The sequence below is a fragment of the Cajanus cajan genome, chromosome 1, assembly GCF_000230855.2.
Source record: "Cajanus cajan strain Asha chromosome 1, NIPB_CcT2T_4, whole genome shotgun sequence".
Lineage (NCBI taxonomy): Eukaryota > Viridiplantae > Streptophyta > Magnoliopsida > Fabales > Fabaceae > Cajanus > Cajanus cajan.
The window spans coordinates 33,847,467-33,869,205 of record NC_138517.1 but is presented as its reverse complement, the minus strand read 5'-3'; the positions used below and the strand labels follow the sequence as shown (position 1 = coordinate 33,869,205).

The window sequence follows — 21,739 nt, the reverse complement described above, 5'->3', positions numbered from 1 at the left end:
CGAATAGATTGTTCGATATACCTCCTCAACAAGATCGATGGTTGGCACTTCTCCTCAGCAGGTTTAGGGTCGTGCTAAGTTGGGTTCATAAACAAGGAAAACACCCGGCCTGGGTGCATCCTTAATCGAGGAGGGTGTTCGAGAGGTAGACCTGTTTGGCTTGAGTTCGTGGTTTAGGGGAGTGTTCGGTGTGTATACTCAGTAGTGGAGTGCTCGGCCGAAGAGTGATTAGTCCAGGTGCATCCTTAGCTGAGGAGGGTATTCGAGAGGGAGACCTGTTTGGCTCGAGTTCGCGGGAGTGCTTGGCATGTATACTCGGCAACAGAGAGCTCAGCCGAGGAGCGATTGGTTCAGGTGCATCCTTAGCCGAGGAGGGTACTCAGAAGGGAACTTGTTGGAATGCTCGGCCCAGGTGCATCCTTATCCGAGGAGGGTGCTCGGGAGGGAAACCAGTTTGGCTCGAGTTCGCACTTTAGGGGAGTGCTCGGCGCATGTACTTGGCAACGGAGTTCTCGGGCGAGGAGCGTTTGGTTCAGGTGCATCCTTAGCCGAGGAGGGTACTCAAAAGGGAACCTGTTGGAATACTCGGCCTAGGTGCATCCTTATCGAAGGAGGGTGCTCGGGAGGGAAACCTGTTTGGCTCGAGTTTGCACTGTAGGGGAGTGCTCGGCGCGTGTACTCGGAAACGGAGTTCTCGGCCGAGGAGCGATTGGTTTAGGTGCATCCTTAGCCGAGAAGGGTACTCGGAAGGGACCTGTTGGAATGCTCGGCCTAGGTGCATCCTTAGTCGAAGAGGGTGCTCGAGAGGGAAACTTGTTGGAATGCTCGGCCCAAGTGCATTCTTAGCTGGACAATGGAGTGTGCTCCGCGCGTGTACTGGACAATGGAGTTCTCGGTGGAGGAGCGATTGGTTCAAGTGCATTCTTAGCCGAGAAGGGTACTTAGAAGGGAACTTTTTGGAATGCTCAGCCTAGGTGCATCCTTAGTCGAGGAGAGTGCTCGGGAGGGAAACCTGTTGGAATGCTCGGCCCAGGTGCATCCTTAGCCGAGGAGGGTGCTTAGGAGGAAAACCTGTTTGGCTCGAGTTCGCACTTTAGGGAAGTGCTCAGCGTTTGTACTCGACAACAGAGTGCTCGGCTGAGGATAGTGCTCGACGTGGGTGCAAGCTTAGTCTGAAATTGGACCTACGCGAGCGCAATATATATATATATATATATATATATATATATATATATATATATATATATATATATATATATATATATACACGATAAAATTAGTAATGGCATCAAATATTAAAATATGGGGGCTTGTCTATTAATTGAGTGTCTCATTAAAAACCTTGCCGACCCAAAACCCTCCTTAGGAAAAAAGAGTCGGTCAAGGAAAAGAGTGCACTATTATACATTAACTGTAATACATCTTTATTAAATGAGTAGAGTTCCAAGTTCTAGGAATGGGCTCTCCTGATAGGTGTTCTAGCTTGTACGCTCCGTTGTACAAGTTGTACCGTATGCGAAAGGGTTTTGTCCCAGTTTGGGGTAAGCTTTCCATGTCTCGAGTCTTTTCTTGCTTTGCCTGTGACTCTCCAAACGAGATTGCCTTGTCAAAATTCCCTTGGCCTCACCTTGGTATCAAATTTCCTCTTGTAGCATTGTTTGCATGCCTCGGCTATCACGAGGGCCCAGTCTCAGATCTCTTCCACGACGTCCAGGTTTGCCCGAAGTTCGTCTTCATTGTTGCACTCCACAAAGTGCGCTTGGCGAAAGGATGGTTCACCGATTTCCACCAGGAGCATCGCATCGGATCCATACACTAGGCGAAAATGGGTTTCTTGTGTAGTCGATTGAGGTGTGCATCTGTAGACCCAGATCACTTCAGGTAGTTGCTCGACCCATGCGCCTTTTTCCTCTCCGAGCCGCTTCTTCAACTCAGTTAGGATCACTTTGTTGGACGACTCGGCTTGATCGTTTGTTTGCGGGTGCTCGACTAAAGTGACCTTGTGTTGTAATCCTAGGCCGACTAAAAACTCATTTAGCTTTCGGTCAGTGAATTGAAGGCCATTGTTGGTCACCAAGGCTGATGGGATGCCGAATCGGGTAATGATATTCTTCCAGAGAAATTTTTGAACTTGATGGGCCGAAATGTTCGCCAGGGGCTCGGCTTCGATCCATTTAGTGAACAAGTCCACGGCCACGATGAGAAATTTACACTGTCCTTTGGCAACCGGGAAAGGTCCAAGTATATTTGCCCCACGATGGGCGCCAAATGTTTCTGTGTTAGTAGACACACCTTGCTTATCCGAGTCGTTGCTATCTTAGCCCTTGGTCTAGGTCTTCTCGTTCCTCTCTAGGTAGTCCGAGGAGGGGGAAGTGCCTACAAAAGACACTCCGATGATCAAGTAAGTGATCGGCGTATTAAATGTGGTAGTCAAAGTTAGTTACGTACCTCGTTAAGGGTCTATTTATAGTAGTTGTTGTTGGGCCGTAATTAGGGACTGGGCCCCGGGAAATTAAGGGGTTAAACCGGTGTATTGAGTAAATTAATCTCTCCTTAATTCACCTGACTTAATTTCGTGTCCTGGGGTACGAGGATCCTACTGACCAAGCCGCCCGACACAAATTTCACCGAGTCGATCGGATCGGCCGCGCTAGATATAGTCGGTCGGGTTGGCCAAACCACGTGTTCGGCCTGATCGGTTACCATCCGGTACAAAAATTAATAAAAAGAAACTAATGGATGTTGTGCCCTAAGTCGTTCAGCATGTTTTAAGCTTGCTAAACGGCGTCTGCTAGAGTATGAAAACCACTTCCCTTAAAACTATGATAGTGGACAATTATTGTTAAAATCAATGACTAAAAATTTTTAACACAAATGTCGAATCATTTGTGTTTCGTATTTAAGGATCAGGTTCCATTTTCGTCTTGAATATAGAATTGTCACTTAAACTATTACTTTACCCCTATTATGGACAATAAAAAACAAGATTCACGAAGAAAATTAATGAAATCTAACTTATTTTCTATCTATTTACGGCTGTTTCATAATACTTTCTTCATTGTTTTTCTTTACAAGTTTTATTTAAAGTTTTCTTCGGTTTAGATATTAGGAGTTTCTTTTACGATCATTATCAATCCTTATCTTTAGTCTCGTTATTTGGAGTGAACTAGGAACATATTCGATGAAGAGAGCCCCTTCCTCAAATCAATCTCTTACCTAGGAATCAAATATATAGGTTTAATCAACGCGACAACTGATAAATTTTCACATCAACACAAATTGTAATTCTACAAATTTCAAAATAAGATATTTCACTTATACATGAAATCATTTCCAAAGCTCAATGTTTCTAAACACACTCATCAATTAAAAATATAAATAAAACACCCATAAACATGTAGACATTGTGAATAAAACAACACATTGTTTATTGGAAAATACCTTGCCCAGGTGATAATATTCTGTTGGGATCAAATTTAGCTTTTCTATCTTCAAAAAGTTTCCATTTGAGGCGGAAGTGTTCCACCCATTATTGATGTGTTTTGTTATCGGTAAGATATTCCTTGATCTCAATATCTGCATTTTTACAAAACTGTAATATTTTATTTTTTTTGAACTTGATATTTCTCCACATCCAACCCGACTATGCTATGTAAAAGATTAATTAGATAGTGAATATCTTCGTCTGGTGTAACTGCGGACATCCTATCATCCCACCTATGAATTATTAGCATATTGATTCAGTTTAATGTTCACATATGTAAATATCCACGCATATATGTGTTAGGGTTGCTCGAATGTATATTTACAAAGATCACTCGAAGAGTACAAAAAATAAGAGGGTAACTAGGAAAAAGACATTTCCCAAGCAAAGATATAAAAAGTCTCGAAGTAACCTAAGAATGTTCATATTCAAGAAACACTCGAGATTAGAGGAAAAAAGAGGAAGTTACCAGCAGCTATGATCAGTTAAAGAGGTTACGTCAAACTAACAAGGAAGTTACCAGATAGAAAAGAGTACCAGACCGTCTCTAAGGAACACTTTCAAGGGTCGAACAAGAAAAACGTGGGATAAGCAATTATAAGAGCTTAATGCAAGTTACGAAGAAATCATGCAAGTCACGTAGTGGACAACGGTTATACACCCCACGAAGATCCTTCATGTAAATAACTGCTCCCAATTATCTCTATAAATATGAGAAGCAATCTCATACTCGAAGTCGAAAACTCATGCTTAAGAACTCTCACAAGCACTCACTACCTGCATATATGGCTCCCGTGTACGAGATTGCTAAGTATGACTTCTTGGCCTCTTTTTTCCTTTCCTTTAATAGTGTAGTTTATAGTAGAATAGCGTAGTCTAATTGCATATTTCAACTTGTTTCTGAATCATCACGCATGTGTAATTTACAATTTGTATGAAGCAAGTAGTTATGATTTCTGTAGTCAATATACGTATTATACACTCCATATATTTGAATATTTGCATGCATGATACTTACTTGGTAATAATCCTTGATGAATATCTAGAAATTGACACTTGTTAAATTGGTCTATCTTATTTTCATCTCCATTCTCAAAAAGTTTAATTAACGTACCTAAATTGAAAAAACTCTATGCTAGTTTGAATAAAAAGAATCTACATATGAAATTCACTGTAAACAAATTGGCATGCCCGGTGGGACCTGTTTGATTGAAAACACAATCACTACTACAAGATGCATATTCTACATCGGTTCTAAGACCGATGTAGATTTAAGCATAAATCTACATCAGTTCTCGGGAAAACTGATGTAAATTTATGTATAAATTTAAATTGATTTTCCTGAGAACCGATGTAGATTGCCTTTTTTTATATAAAAAATCATTCTTATTGTTGGATTCTTTCTGATTACCCATAATAAACATATATATAACAGCACCAACAATACATGTGTTAGTATGTCACTGTACTTAAGCTTTGTCTAAAAAATAAAACAAATGCACCAATTTAATATTTCAGCACAAAAATAACTTTTCTTCATTGATCCTAATTTATATCCATCAGATATCTAACCAACAGTAATTTTGAAACATCATTACGAAAAGAAACAAAAAACTGAAACTAATAAATTAATCACCTATAGTAACATCTGAATTACCATCCAAGAGCATTATAAGAAAAACCCAAGGATAAGTATAAGGAAAATTAACAGGACAAAAACTCATTGACACAAGCGTGATAAGTGATAACCTTTGTTAAATTTTTTCTCCCAAAAAGGTGGTCCATAAGAGTCAGATTTGTATAACAACAAAAGTAGCATTGCATTATTAAATTTGATCGTGGAGTAGGAAGATGAATTAGGTAGAATACCATAAGACAGAGGCCGTAGTCGACCAAGTGAATCTAAGTTACAATTGGCTCTTCTTCCATCAATTGGATCAGCACACGCTGTCCTTGTAGCCTCGGGATCCCAGAAAGTCACCTATACCCTCCAATTCCATGCAGGTGAGATGGAAACCAAGTAAAAGTAACGCAATCCCAATCACCCAAACCAAAAAAAGTTTTCATTTTGAATGATAACAAGTTGGCGTGATGTGTAGTGGCAGCGCCAACGGGTAACAATGGAATAAAAAAGATACTCACAAAACCATAGCCCTTGGATCGGCTGGTGTTCTTATCGATGATGACGACGACCTCGCGAATCTTGTCGAGTTGCTCGAAGAATTGGTTCACCCGAAATAGGTTCAGTACGGATCTGATTTTGCTCCGGATTTGCTCTAGGTGGATCTCGAGGTCGTCCAGGAGCAGCTCCTTGTCGTCGAAGTTGGCGTTGGTGCCGCCCATGGCAGGGCTACTGTATATTGGCTCGGAAGAGGTGGACGTTGCGGCGGAGCCTATTTTGAAGGACATGAAGGGGATGTCAGAGTTTGGCTGGAATGGCGGATTAGGCACGCGTTGCTGCTAGCTAGAGGTTTGGGGCTGGCGTGGTGGGGTTTCCAGCGGAGGGGAAAGCCACTAGTGAGACTTGAACTCTTTATTAGCCATGAGATTGAGATCTGGTGGGAGGAACCAAGGTTTTGAGAGAGAACGTTTCTATGAGAATGTTGAGAGAGACGTGTGCTTACATTTTTGGATTTGAATTCTACATCGGTTACTGTCAAAACCAATGTAAAATTCTTCATATTTACATCGTTTCTCTACTAAACCGATGTAAACATGCTTACATTTTTAATTTAATTACACAAATGCCACCGCGTTCTTCTTTTACATCGATTTTATTTAAATCGATGTAGATGTGACGATGTTAAATAGTATTTTTGTAGTAGTGAATTGAACTAATTTTAGGTATGTTTTATGAAACTTAGGAGTGGAAGAACTATGTCTACGTCTAGCAGGAGAGATGTGAATAACGAGGATAAGGTAGATACAAAAAATAGGAATCCTAATATAGAGAATGTAACCATCGTAACAAGGGGGGCAACATTGCCTCCTGTACTGCCTGAAAATGTGGTTAGACCAATGAATGTGTCGCAAGAACTTATGAATGCCACTCGAGAGTACCCGTGGGGTATGCCTCCGAATTGGAGAAATACCCAACCCATGCATGTAGAGATGCCAATGTCTTATCCGAGGTCAAATCCACAAATGCATATCCCCCCACAAGGATATAATGCCGATTCAAATGGAATGGGTTTCGTCATACAAGACCCTTAACAACATGTGGGCACAAGCCAAGAAGGATCATTGGCTCGAAAAAGTAGCTACATACCTACAGGTATAAGCAATCAGGTTATGATAGCTCTTCAATAGTAGATGGATCATAGTAATCATGATATGGTGAATTTTTTGTCAACCCAGATGCATAACATACTCACCCCTCTATATGAATTGATAAACAAAATAGGTGATAAATGAGGGGATAACAGCCTTTGAGAGCTATGAGTGCAAATCTGAACGAAATAGATAATCGTGGCGGAAATAGAGTTCCTCTTAATCTAGGAATACCTCCTAGAAACCTCGAAGAAGACCTAGATCAAGTAGTAGAAAGGGTATTAAATAGGCATGGTTTTGAGGTAGGAAGAAATGAACGTCCTTATTTTGTGTCCACTTTCCCAGAGTACATAACCCAGGTAGAGTTGCCAATAGGGATGAAAATTCCAAAGTTCTCAAAATTTGTAGGAGAATTGAGTGAGTCCACTGTGGAACACATAGCTAGATACATAGTCAAATGCGGAGATTTAGGGAACAATGAACATTTAAAAATTAAATACTTCACGAGTTCTCTAATTAAGCATGCTTTTACGTAGTTTACAACTTTGCTGCCTAATTCGATCAATACATGGGCTTAGTTGGTAGGAAGCTTTCATGTACATTTTTTCGAGAAGAAACTAAAGTGAGCATAGTCAATATAATGAATACAAAAAGACAACATAATGAAATATGAGATGACTATTTAAATAGGTTCAGACAGTTAAAATCTCGAGTGGAAGTTGATGGTGTTTTGGGTTCATGGATAGAATCTATGTGCCTAGTAATCATGAATTTAGGAAGATGATCTTAGAGGAAGGACATAAAAGTAGTCTTAGCATTCATTTAGGAGCTACTAAGATGTATCAGAGTGGCGCAACAGAAGCGTGGTGGCCTAAGGTGAAGAGAGGAGTAGAGGAATTTTTGTACTTGTGTGTAGTATGCCAGAAGTCTACTGTGGAACACTAGAAGTCTTTAGGATTTTTATAGCCTTTAGAAGTCCCATTTTGGAAGTGAGATAGTTTGTAGATAGACCTTGGTTGTAGGTTTGCCTAAAGGTGCTTAAGAAATTTGATTCTATTTGGGTTATAGTGGATAGACCCACCATGTTTGCTCACCTTGTACTTTAGACTTTCCTTGAAAAGATTGATAGAGTTGTACATCAGTGAGGTAGTGAGGTTATATGGGTTTTCTTACTAGTATAGTTTCTGAAAGAGGACTGGAGACTACGACTTATGAATTAGTAAGCAAGATGCGAGGAGCCTACCCATTTCTGTTTTTAGGTAAATTTCGAGGACGAAATTTCAAAAAGGGGGGGGAGAATTGTAACACCCTGATTTTCACAAATTATATGAAGGCCCAAAGCCCAATAAGGGTGATTTAGTAGCCTAGAACGGGCCGTTCCCAAACTGGAATGGACCGTTCCAAACTACTAAAAAGGCATATAAACCCTAGTTGGGAACAGGTCGTTCCCAAATTGGAACGGGGCGTTCCAAACCACCAAAAAAGCTTATAACCCTAGTTGGGAATGGGTCGTTCTAGTTTAAGAAAGGGTCGTTCCAAACATGGACGTTATGAGTTAAACTCAACTCCAGAATGGGCCATTCTAGTTTAAGAATGGGCTATTCTAGATGCGAATTTAACACATGATGAAAGGATCCAAAACGGGTCGTTCCAGATCCGAAATGGGCCATTTTGGCCACTTCTGACATCTATAAATAGCACACTTTGGCACTGCTTCTGGACACACTCTATGAAGACCAAGGAGAGCCAAGAGAAGGAGATCGACCAAATTCTGCTCTAGCTTCATCTTCTGCTTATCTAGGTAGGGGGGAGTGAGAAACCTTGCTCTGGGTGTGGGAATGTATGTTGGGTAGTGGGATTGGCCCCAATCCTATGTTTGTTGTATGCTCATGTATGAGGGGTTTTTCTCAATTATATTTGTTTCATCTATTGCTATTCTTATATGTAAATATTTGTATGATTTGAGATCTCTATAGGTTCTTATGAGAAATCCTAAGGGAATGCATTGGTGATTGTAAGAGGAGATTTTTGAAGAGGCAATTATATGAGTAAATTGTATTGTTTTAAATGTTTATTATATGAATTAGAGTGTTCTGTGAGTTCTTGAGAGAACCCTATGAGAAGCAGGAAAAATATGAATGTTTTCTATTTTGTTTTTTGATTGTTCTATTGTGTTCTTTGTTGGATGAGATGTACGAATGTGTTTAATTTCGCAAATAGACAAGTTTTGATATGAATTAAAGTGCTTTGTGGAGACTATGTGAATAAGATGAGATAATGTGAAAAGTGAATATGAGACATGAGATATGATGTTATATGATAATGAGATATGATGATGTGATATGATAATGTGATATGATAATGAGACATGACGATGTTATATGATAATGAGACATGATGATGTGATATGATAATGAGACATGACGACGTGATATGATAATGAGACATGATAATATTATATGATAATGAGACATGATAATGTGATATGAGAATGCATATAGTCTTGATTTACATGCATCATCTGCATAAATGTTTTAAGGGTACGATATGGAATACACCGCCAAGGAAGGCCCCCTTGTGTAAAAGCTTGAGAATTAGTCCTTAGGGATATAGCTCGGTTTGGAAGTCTCAGTCTCGCTCATTGTGTGCATGGGATGTATCTTACGCGGCTTAGCTATCCCGACTAGATCCTGATAGTATGTCCTTCTAGTGAGAGTGCACATAGGGTGTGACCTAGCATGTACTCCTAGATTACTCTCGTGTGTTGCTAGCGGCAATACACCATGTGATGTGTTAGTGGTGCTACATGCATGATGATATGTAGTCCATGTCCATTACATGTGCATTTTAATGTTATATGTTAACTTGATATTTTTATGTCTTTGATGAGTGGAATGTGATATTGTTGTTAATCTATCTATGCCATGTACATATACATGTCTTGTTTGTGTTTGGCTATCCAATGTGTATTCCTACATCGTGAGTCAGAGTGAGATATTTCTCACTCCCTTTTCTTTTGTGTTGTTTTCCTTTGATTGTTATACAAGTGATCATCAGCATGAGGCTGATGATGTTGGTGATGAAGCTTAGGCTTCAATGTTGGACTTTGTTCTGATAGGACATGTGACATCGGGGCATAAATAGGATTAGATTATGTTGTTCTTATTATTTTAGAAACCTTAGCATTATGTCTTTGTAATTTTTGCTGATTTTGTTATTTGTTTAAGTCATGGATGTGATACTCTCTATCTGAACACGTTTGATATGTTATTATGAAAGATTATGTTCTTCAAATTTTGTTATCTATGTGTTATAGTATGCAGGGTAGAGGGTGTCACAGCGACCGCAACCGCGATCACAACCGCAATTTAAAACCCTTGAATATGGCCTACTTTGTTTAAGTAAAACAAAGAAAAGAGATTATCATTAGAATTTGCAATGAATAATCGACATATATAAAGAATAAAATAAGAAATTTGAAATTGTATAAATTTTTATTCCACAAATTTTGAAATAAGATATTTCACTCATACATCAAATTATTTCCAAAGCTCTGAATGCTTCTAAACACGCTCATCAATTAAAAATAAAAATAAAACACCCATTAACATTTAGACATTGTGAATAAAACACGACACATTGTCTATTGGAAAATTCCTTGCCCAGGTGATAATAATTTGTTGGGATCAAATTTAGCTTTTCTATCTTCAAAAAGTTTCCATTTGAGGCCGAAGTGTTCCACCCATTCTTGATGTGTTTTGTTACCGGTAAGATATTCCTTGATCTTAATATTTGTATCTTTACAAAACTGTAATATTTTTTGGTTTTGAACTTGATATTTCTCCACCTCATCTAACCCAGATGCAGATTGAAAAATATTTACAGAATAGAAAACATCTTCCTCTGGTATAACTGCTGACATCCTATCATCCCACCTGTGAATTATTAACATGCATGTTCATTCAGTTTAATTCTCACATATGTAAACATCCATGTATATATGATCGCAAATAATTTGGATCAGAAATAACTTGTTCCCATTTCATATCCATAGTTCTCTCAATAAAAATAAAAAAAAAAGTAACATGCGGTTAAAACAATAAGATGCTTGATCTTTTAGTGATATATCACTTTCCTTTTTAGAAAAGTACTTGGAAAGGAGATGTTAAGGTCACAAAAATGATTTTTTTTTTATGGATATGATTTATTCAGTGTCTTAAGTTAATAAATTAAGGACTAATTTGCATACACAAAATGTAATTTTTATTAGTCAAATATTATTTTAATATAAAAATGATAGATGATTTAAATAAATTTTTTGTCACTTTTAATATTAAATTATCTAATAAACTTACTTGTTTCGGTTCATGGGGTAGACTAAACATGCACCGGGAGGTATATTTTGCTTAAGAATAATGTCCTTGAATACACCTTCATTAAAATCTGAGATTCGAGAACTTGGAACAAACATGTTCAGCCAAGGATGAGGAACATCCCAAAGTCCTTGCGGCGTAAGCAATAGCTCCAAAGCATGAAGTCTATCCAGAAACTCCTCGTATGATGCATCTCTTTTGAACATAAATGTAGGTAAAAAACTTAACCCTTTGACCAAATTTGCAACTTCCTGCTCAAGAAACAAGAAGATGATCAATTTAGTAAAATATTATTTATGACTAAATTGTTAAGGAAAATGAGTTTATAACGATTTGATTTGAATGAGTTTGACAAATGGTATGGTCTCTTTGGATTCGAGAATCTTTTGCATTTGTTTAATAAATTTATTGAATCTTATGAAAATAAAAAAATTAAACAGATGTACATAATAAATAGCAAAAACTGCATTTGTTTCAAAGTTACCTGTTTGGCGCGTGCTTCAAAGTTGTTGTCATAATATTTGACAATCTCTAAGACGTAGATAATGCCATATTGAGTTACCAAGGAAGTTATTCTTTGTTGATCAGAAGTTGGGTAAAAGGAAAGATCTAGTGGCGATTGATTATTCAATAGAAGTTGACCATCTATAAAATCTGCTGCATTAGTATCGTTCCTTTCATTAAATGAGATCAAATATTCTTGGTCTTTAGAAAATGTCGTGAAGTTGTTGTAAAGCAGATGGATCCTATAAACCTGCCAGATAAAATAAAGCCTTTAATATGATTTTAATTCTTATACATAACTAAGTTTTGATTTTAGTTATTATAAAAAAAAAAATCCATCCTTATAAATAAGTAAATATTATTTTATCTTTGTTAAACGAATAAATTTTAATTTTAATCTTTATAATATATATATATATATTATTTTCATCATTATAAAATTACTATTTTTTATTCTTAATGCTCACTTTATGGTAAATAAATAATATTTACTTTTAACGAACAATAAAAATTTGAGAATTGTCATACATTATCATGATATCACACTAATAGTTGAGTAATACGTAATATTATTACTTCAATTTTTTAATAAAAAATACTTATTTAAAAATTATAAAATTATAAATTAAAATTTTCTAATTTTATAAGGCTAAAAATGTATTTAGGCGTAAAATAAATAAGTTAACAAATAGTGGAATTTTTGTAAAGCAAGCTTTGTGATTAAAGATAAAATAGATAAATGAATGACTTTGAAGTCTTTCAGTTTTGTTTATCTATAAATATCTTGTGCTAAGAAGTGGACCCACAAGCTTTTGTTTACGTCGACTTAAAAGATAATGAGATGGCATATTGTTTAATAGTTTATAGAATTTTTTTATATTATATTTATGTTTTAAATAAATGATATGTATATGTAAATATTCCCAGTCAAGTTCTTGGATTTGAGGTGGATAACTTTATCTAAAGTCAACTCACAAATTTCAAGGCTTGAGAATATACTTTCTTTCATAAAATTATATTTTAAAATAGTATCTGTATTTCTTTTTATATTTTTTCCCAGTAATTTATATATATATATATATATATATATATATATATATATATATATATATATATATATATTTCACAAATCCTTGTGATATGCATGTAAAAAATTGTATACTCACTTCTAATAGTTTTCGTAAGGGACTGACTCAAAATATAATATAATAGGAACTAAGAAGGAAAAAAAATATTTTAAGGACTAAAATCTAATTTTTTTAAAATAATATTAAAAGAATTAAAATAAAAAAGTAGACTATATTATAAGAAATAAAAACATACTTTATTGTTATTATTATTATTATTATTAATCGTAAAGATAAGAAATTCCAATGAATGGAAAATAAGTTTGATATTAGTTATGCAGTTCTCACAAGCTTAAAAGGGGCATGCATGTGCTTTTAATGTCTATTAACTTCAACTGTTGTTGATTTGAGTGATATCTATAGACTTGATTTTTAAATAAAATCTTGAATTTGAATTTCAAAAAATTTGATTAAGAGAAGATTTTATTAATAACTATTGGGTTTGCTATTGTGGGGGATGTTATGGTTAGCAATATGTACAACAGTATGCCATGCTTGGCTTTCAGATCCCCGCTTGATTCAGATTTTATCCATGCTTCAAAGCAAGCATGAACGTGTTAAGGGCATACACCCAAAGTCAATGGCAGATTGAGAATATGGATATAGTAGATCATATATTGATTATTACTACTAATTAATCAACTATTTGGTCTAATCTAATTTATTAATTTGTATCTTAAAACTAAAGAAAGAAGTTTTAAATTGTGATGGGTCACCTGAGAATCAGATTGATGATGGCGGATCATACATTAATTAATTGTTTTTTAATTTCCGCAACACTAGGAATGTGAAAAATATCTAACCTAATCTAATTTATATTAAAAAAATGTGATCCATTTGAGAAAAAAAAAAGTCAATCCATTTTTAAAAAATTATTTTTTGTCCAATCTATTTTTATGAAATGAATTAATTTAGTTTTATTTTTTTTAAAAAAAAAACTTGACATATATATATATATATATATATATATATATATGAATAAAAAATGAACAACAACATTATATTAAACTGGTTTAATTTAAAAAAAATTTATTTATATTTTTAAAAAATCAATTTGATCTATTTTATAAAAAATGGTTTAATTAATTAATCTACATTTATAAAATGAATCAGTAAACACCCCTATACACCACATTAAACAAAATTTGCATAAGGGGTGGAGAGAAAATGATACTTGCCTTCGTTGGTGAAGGTGCTAGAGGTATTCTTGCTCTTGTTATCACTCCAAATTGACCTAATCCTCCAAGAACAGCATAAAATACTTCTGAATTTTTCTCAGGAGAGCAAGTCACAAATTCTCCTTTCCCTATAAAAGTCTCATAAAGTTTATATGCGGAAAACAACCATGCACATAGTGAACCGCAATTTAATTTAGAGAAATAATAATAATAATAAATAACTTATTTAAATGTAACATACAACAATAACAGAAACTATTTTAGAAAAATTCAAATTAATTCATACAATGACCCAATTAATTCATATATATATATATATATATATATATATATATATATATATATTTATATATACCCGTAACAACGTCCAATTCAAGAACATTAGATATCTGAGGTCCAAATCGAAAGGTTCGACCATTGATGCCAGCATTAGAGAGCGTGCCTCCAACCGACAAATACAAGTAGTTAGTGAAAGACAGAGGAGTGAGTCCATGTTTAAGGGTTGCATTCAACACATTAATCCACATTTGTTCACCACCTACATCAGCATAACAATAACCCAATGGAAAACAAGACACTAAAATCCCTGACCCATGTTTGAAATTGCTGAGGTGTGTCATATTCAGCACCACCCCATCTCGCGTCATGGCTTGTCCAAGAACCGAGTGGCCTTGGCCTCTAGTGGCTATGGTGAAAGGAGTGGGAAGAGAGTTTGAGAAATTTATCAAGCTCGAGATATCACCAACGGAACATGGCTCAAAAACTGCCCATGGGGTCTTGTGAACTACGTGTCCATAATCGGTTGAAGCTAGTAAAAGGGCTTGAGGGTTACGAGTAAACTTTGGAGCAAGGTCTTTGGGTGGGTGGAATGCTGACAACCATCGTTGATGTGATTGTGCTGGTGTGAGCAATATGCTCGATAGCCATAGTATGATCGTAACTTTTGAAAACACTATGTTGCTCAACATTTTTCTTGGGAGGGACAAAAGATGAGTTGATTTTGGTAGTGTGGGATAACATCCAATTGGTTAGTGCATATTTATAGACTAATGAAAAGAACATGAAGAAGAAATTTTAGTAGTTAAGAAATGTAAGGATAAATCAACACTCTTCCTTTTTAAATATCTCATTTTTTTAAATAATTTATTAATAATTATATTCTGTTTCTCTTCTTAATCATCATGACACACGATTATTTTAATGAAAGAATTTGAACTGTCTATATTTTATTATTTTCAGATGTATCATGTTTTGTTTAAAAAATTTCCTGGCATATTCACGTTTCCATTTTTTTTTAATCAGCAAACACAAAATATATTAAATAGAAGTATAAAATGTACCTAAATCAAAACACATAATACGTATTCATATATAGCTTTTAAGTGGTACATTGGATTTGTTAACCGTTCATAAAAGGAAAATGAAAATACTTTCATCACCTTAGCACTTAGTCACGATCTAAGATCTGAAATCTATTTAGTGTAGCACATTCACAATACCCACAAACTCGTTTTTCAATACATATATACATATATATTTCGGTTAAAAAATATATTCCCAACAAGAGTCATGTTTTAGTTAAAAAAATTCCCCACATTTTATTATACTCGTATGGTTGGTAAATTTTATTATAATTTAAAATTGAATTATATATTTTATTTAATTAATTTTTTGTTACAATAATATTTTATTACTTATTTATTTCACATTTTAAAATCAGTTAAAGTTTTGATATATTTTAATGAAGTCTTATTCTTTTGTTACTGTTGATGCACATTAGAGTGGGTGTCTGCACGCTTAGAGAATAAAAAAATAACACACAACATATAGATAAATACGATAAGTTATCTCTTTTTATTTTTATCAAATATCTTTTGATATTATTATTAAAATGTTTGTGTTTTTTAGTAGTGTATTTTGGTTTGGAGATCCTTCACTGCATAAAATTGATCTAATAGGTTATTATATTTTAGGAGATAGTCACATTACAAATTAATCTACTAGTACATTAAGACATTTTTTTCTCTCTAAAGATATAGCTTAGCATACTTCAACCAAAGCTTATCTAAACCACAAATATTAAACTAACCAAAGGTTAAACATGGGTTGGGAAGTTTTTAAAGGAGTTATGTTAGTTTTATGTTTTACACTTCTCACTATTGGGAATTGAAGAACAAGGAAAGGAGAACACAAAAGCAACGAGAGTAGATCTTCATCCTTCAGCAAGTACTCACGAAGGTAAGGGAGAGTGAGAGTTTTCTTTTTTCAGAGTTAATTAATGTGTTGGGTTAGGGAATTACAATTAATCCCTTTTTGTCCGCATATATAATTCTTTGGAAAATTCATGGTTTTGATTTGTAAAATGAGAATTTGTGTTTGGTATGATTTGTTTGGGCATTGTAACTAATCTTTGTATTGAATATGAAATGAATTGTATTGATTTTGATTATTTGTGAATTTATAAGTGCCCATAGGAACCTTGAATTATAGAAGAGGGTAAATATTAATAAAACTAATGATGAATTGTGAAAGTGATGTATACGTTTAGTTAAATGATGCATAGAAGTATATTTTGAGTGATAATTGTGCCTATTACCTATTAAATTGAGAGAATTGATTTGGGTGCACTACAAGAAAACAGTGAATAAGCGGCGGAAAATAAACATCAGTTAATAGTTGATGCAAATAGTGTCAGAAAAGCTGACGTTATTTTAAGATGTAGTGTTGACTTTTTTGATACTAAATTTAAATTAAGTTTAGTGTTGAAAAAGCCGACGCTATTCTTTAAATATAGCGTCGGCTTTTCCGATTAAATTAAATTAGTGTCGAAAAAGCCGACGCTATATTTAAAGAATAGCATCGACTTATTCAACTTAATTTAAATTAGTGTTGAAAAAGCCGACGCTATATTTAAAGAATATTGTCGGTTTTTTCGATGCTAAACTTAAAATATTTAATTTAAATTTATTTTAAGTTTAGCGTCGGAAAAGCTAACGCTATTCTTTAAATATAGCGTCAGCTTTTTTGACACTAATTTAATTTAAATTTAAATTAAATTTAAATTAAATTAGTGTCGGAAAAGCCGACGCTATATTTAAAGAATAGCGTCAGCTTTCCCGACACTAAACTTAATTTAAATTTAGTGTCGAAAAAGCCGACGCTACATCTTAAAATAGCGTCGGCTTTTCCGACAGTATACATGTTTTGAGAGAGATAAAAATAATTTTTTCAATGTTATATGCGCATAATGTGTTGTGGTACACTTGGTTATCAAGTTCACTTAAGACCTTAAAGTTCACGGATCGAGTCCCGGGAATGTTAAAAATACGAACGAATAAATCATAAGCTGAAAAAAGAAGATAAAGAAAAAAATAAAATAAATTTTGTGTCAACATAGTGTTGGCTTAACCGACAATAAAAATTAAAATAAATAAATTTGTTAGTGATAGCTTAGCCGACACAAAAAAAATTGTGTCAACTTATTTAGCGTCAGCCAAAAACCAACAAATAACCGAGAATATTACGTCGATTTTTATGATTTGGAGTTGGCTTTTGGCCGACTCTAAATCGAAACATTCTTGTAGTGGTGTGAGTTGTGCGACTTTTGCACTTTGTTGTAGCGAATTTTTCCCCAATGCAACAAATGGAACGCTTGTGCACCTACTTGCACGCCTGTGTGCAAGTGTCTTAAATGATTGAATTAGCTTTTGATGTGTTCATAAGAGTTATAGCCTTGAGTTTTATCTTTCTAATGACATTGGAATCACTTGAAAAGTATGTCTAGTACTCAAGTTATAATCAAATTAGAAAGTAGAGTTTAAGCTATTAGTTTTAAACTAAAACACTACAATTTTGTAGATTTTTAAAATAGGATATGGTAGAATCAACTTATGAGATCAACATAAGAGTTTTAGATAATTGTATCATCTTTCTATAAATATTAACATCAAACTTATATCATAAGTATAACTTCAAATATCATGTTGATACGCACAATGTCATAAGAGTTTGAGATAAGATCAAGACAGATTGAGAGTTGTAATGGTGAATTGTTTTACCTTTAAAACATTTAGTCTTTGATTTTTTTTCGAGAAACTTAATTATATCAATTGTTAGTAAAAAGAAAGAATGGGAGGTAATATTTGTGAATAAATTATGATGAAGATACAAAACTATGTTTGAGAGACCTTGTGCGTGATGTTTTGTGTTTGTATGCAATGTGAGATGTTTTTATATAATGTGGCACCCTCTACCATGCATAACATAAATACTAGAATAAATAAAATTGTATAGAAAAGTCTTTCCTAAATAAGATCCAATGTATTTAACATAGAAGGTTTCACATTTCTAACAACACAAAACCAGCTAAACCCCAAATGAAATTTAATCCAAGAAAACTAACAATTGTCTCAAAACATGACAAAAGAAGATAACCCTTAACTAAGTCCCGATGTCACATTTCATTAGAGCTTAACCTTTCTATTAGGACTAAGACTCATCACCAACATCCTCAACATTATGTTGAAGATCACCTACAACAACATACAAGAAGAATAACACAAAATATCTAGCTTATGGTGTATCAATCATATAACATATTTCATTCATTCACACTGTAACAACTAAATATCACATACCATTAAGATGCATTATGTAATGGACACCGAGTACATGTTACCATGCATGTGGCGCCAGTAAAAATATTACACATTATTACACTTGTGCATTGTCGCTAGCAATAAAAGTAGAGTATCCTAGGAGTGCATGTCGGGTCACACCCTCAACGCATTATCACTAGGAAGACATACTTCCAGGGTCTAGTTAGGAAAATTGAGTCGTGCAAGATACATCCCATGCACACAAAGGACAAGACTAAGACTTTCAAACCAAGCTATCCCTAAAGACTGATCCCCAAGTTATTAAATAGTAGGGCCTTTCTTGATGGTGTATTCCATATCATACCCTTAAAACACTTTTATGCATGTGATGCATATTAAACAAACTCCATGCATAACATTTCACATGATCTCATTAATTCACACATTACATGTCTTATCATATCATATCCCAATTATGCCTCACATAAACTTCCACTACTAGAAAGTCACTGTTCAACATCGTCAATTCTACATTGGTTTAGGTAAAAACGATGTAAAAATCGAATGCGGTGGCATTTTTGTAAATAAGAGTATAATGTAAAGCATATTTACATCGATTATGACTGAAACCGATGTAAATATTGAGCGTTTTACATCATTTTTGGTGGGACCGATGTCATTTTGAATGCACGATGGCAATTTTGGGAATAATTACAAATAAATCTACATCGGTTCACCACGTAGCCGATGTAGTATTGAGACACGTTGGAGCCCTTTCTCCACGAAGAACATTCTGTTCATCTTGTTCAATAAAGAAAGTGTGCGCGACCTAGCATTTTGGTGAAGCCTCCGCTGCACACACTCGTAATGGCACCGAAACCCTAACCGATAACTCCAGCTCCAACGAGCCGCCGCCGCACTCGAACGATGCCGTTCTCGAGGACCTCCTCAACCTGCCCTACTTCAAGTCAATCTTCGACCTCAAGAGCGACTTCACCTCCATGATGCTCACCCAGACGCACGAGCGCGGCTGCTGCTTGACCTACGACTACGACACTAACGACGCCACCAATATTCTTGGCGAGAAGGACCTCGATTCGATCTCCGCCTTGCGCGCCCTTCTCGTTTCGCACCCCACCGATTCCAACTTCTCGCATAAGATTTGTTGGGTTTTGCTTTGTGTTTCGTTGTTGTTTGTTAACTTGTTATTGATGTTTTCTTTTTTTGGTTTCTATCTTTATTAGAAACAGTTTTTTGCCCTCCAAAAAAAAGTTTCATGCCCTATAGATGTGAATTCTACTTAAGAAAATAGATAAAAAAGAATTAGATGTTTTTTGATTTTGAATTAAATTTTGTTTAGATTAGTGTTTAATGATGCTGTGCAGAGATGTTTTGCATTTTTTTCATGAGTGTCTGGTTTAGTAAAGAAATATTTGGCTCTTTTCACACCATAAATATTCACCTTTGCCTATTGATGGAATCTTAAAGATGAAGGTGAATTCTGCAGGTAACAATTATTACTCCTTTTAACTTTCCCTTGGAGATTCCAGTCCTTCAATTGATGGGTGCACTATATATGGGCAACATGCCAGTCCTTAAAGTTGATAGCAAGGTGAGCTCTTTTGGCTCTAGTTGTGGCATACTTTTATGACATTGCATCTAATACAAAATTGTGGGCTAGATTATGGGCTGCATGAAATTTTGATCACAATCAATTGTGCAGAAAAAATTGTGCGTGTGGAGGGGGTTTGGGGGCATGTACTTTTCCTGCCATGCAATATCCTTTCATTTGGTTGGTATCGTAATTCAGTTAAAGAAACCATTGTATAACTTGTATCTATCTCTCTTTCACAGTATTTTGATTTTCATCTATGGGATTTTGGAAACATTAATTTTATTCACCTATAAAATTCATATCTATCTGTAGTTATAATTCTGAATTATTTACTAAAATTGTTGTAGGTGAGCATTGTTATGGAAAAGAAATATTTGGACCGTTTCAGGTATGGGGAATTTTAAAAGGTGTTTTTTATAATAAAAATAAATTGATACTAGTATGCTCTTTTTGTGAGAAATAATTTCTATTTTTGTTTCCGGGTTATTACTGACTACAAGAACAATCAACTATCAGTTGTGTTGGATGCTGTGGAAAGAATGCATAACCATATAACAGCTACTGTAGTTTCTAGTGATCCTTTATTTTTACAGGTAAGGTTTTATTTTTTATGACTAAAACTTATTACCGAACATGAGTGCAGGTATATGAGCATGTCAAATTTTTAGTACGACTTCTATCCATTTTTCTCGTTGCCATTTTGGTTATTAAATCATTAATTACTTTGTTTTTGAAATCCATTTCATTCATGAAACAAAATTAGTGTTGCTTAGGGGATTGGATCCCATATATATACCACACATCGAAAATTTTATTCTGCATATAAGATCAATTGCCCACAAGATCTTTAGTGGTAATTAAATAGAGTTTAACTCTTCAAAATTTCGGATGACTCGCGTTTCTCTCATATCCATCATGCTACTTGTAAGCTAATCATACAGAAGGGTATCGTATCTTTTGAAATATTGATCATCAATGTGTTTTGTTTTGTGTTAGGTTCTTTATTTGATAAGATTATTTGTGATTAAATACACATTTGCAGGAAGTGATTGGCAACACAGTAAATGGTACAACTTATGCTGGTCTAAGAGCAAGGACAACCGGTGCTCCTCAGAATCATTGGTAAATTATTGTATTGCAGGTTTGGACCCGCTGGAGACACTAGAGGTGTAGGAATTGGAACACTAGAGGCTATAAAACGTGTTTGGTCTTGTCACAGAGAAATAATATATGATGTTTGGTCTTGTTTAGTTTATTTTTTTTATACAAGTGTATTTGATCTTTTTTCATTTGTTAGTGGTTTTGGTTTGATCCACACACTTGGTATTTTTGTTCATTTTTAATAATAGTTTTGTTGTTGTAGCACTTCCACGCTTTTTCAAATATATGCTTGGGAATTATATGTGTTTATAGGTTAAATAAGAAAAAACTTAAAAATAAACAATTTTTTTCAACAAAAAAAAATAAAATCTACATCAATTCAACTATGAATAGATGTAGATGAGAATATAATTTTACATCAGTTCACCTAAAAATGATGTAGATTAGGACATAAATCTACATCGGTTTTCAATAGAACCGATGTATATT

The 21,739-nt window shown here is 34.6% G+C and overlaps 1 protein-coding gene across 1 annotated transcript; it reads right to left on the bottom strand.

Annotated features, from left to right (window-relative positions):
* Window positions 1-10,229: 10,229 nt before the first annotated feature.
* Window positions 10,230-14,964, bottom strand: LOC114916433 (cytokinin dehydrogenase 2). The gene is made up of 5 exons (XM_083059449.1): window positions 14,292-14,964; window positions 13,937-14,064; window positions 11,612-11,881; window positions 11,110-11,378; window positions 10,230-10,689 (listed from the first exon to the last, which is right to left on the bottom strand). Exons 1-5 carry the CDS (start codon window positions 14,902-14,904, stop codon window positions 10,398-10,400), a joined length of 1,572 nt encoding a protein of 523 aa, XP_082915575.1. The 5' UTR covers window positions 14,905-14,964; the 3' UTR covers window positions 10,230-10,397.
* Window positions 14,965-21,739: the final 6,775 nt, after the last annotated feature.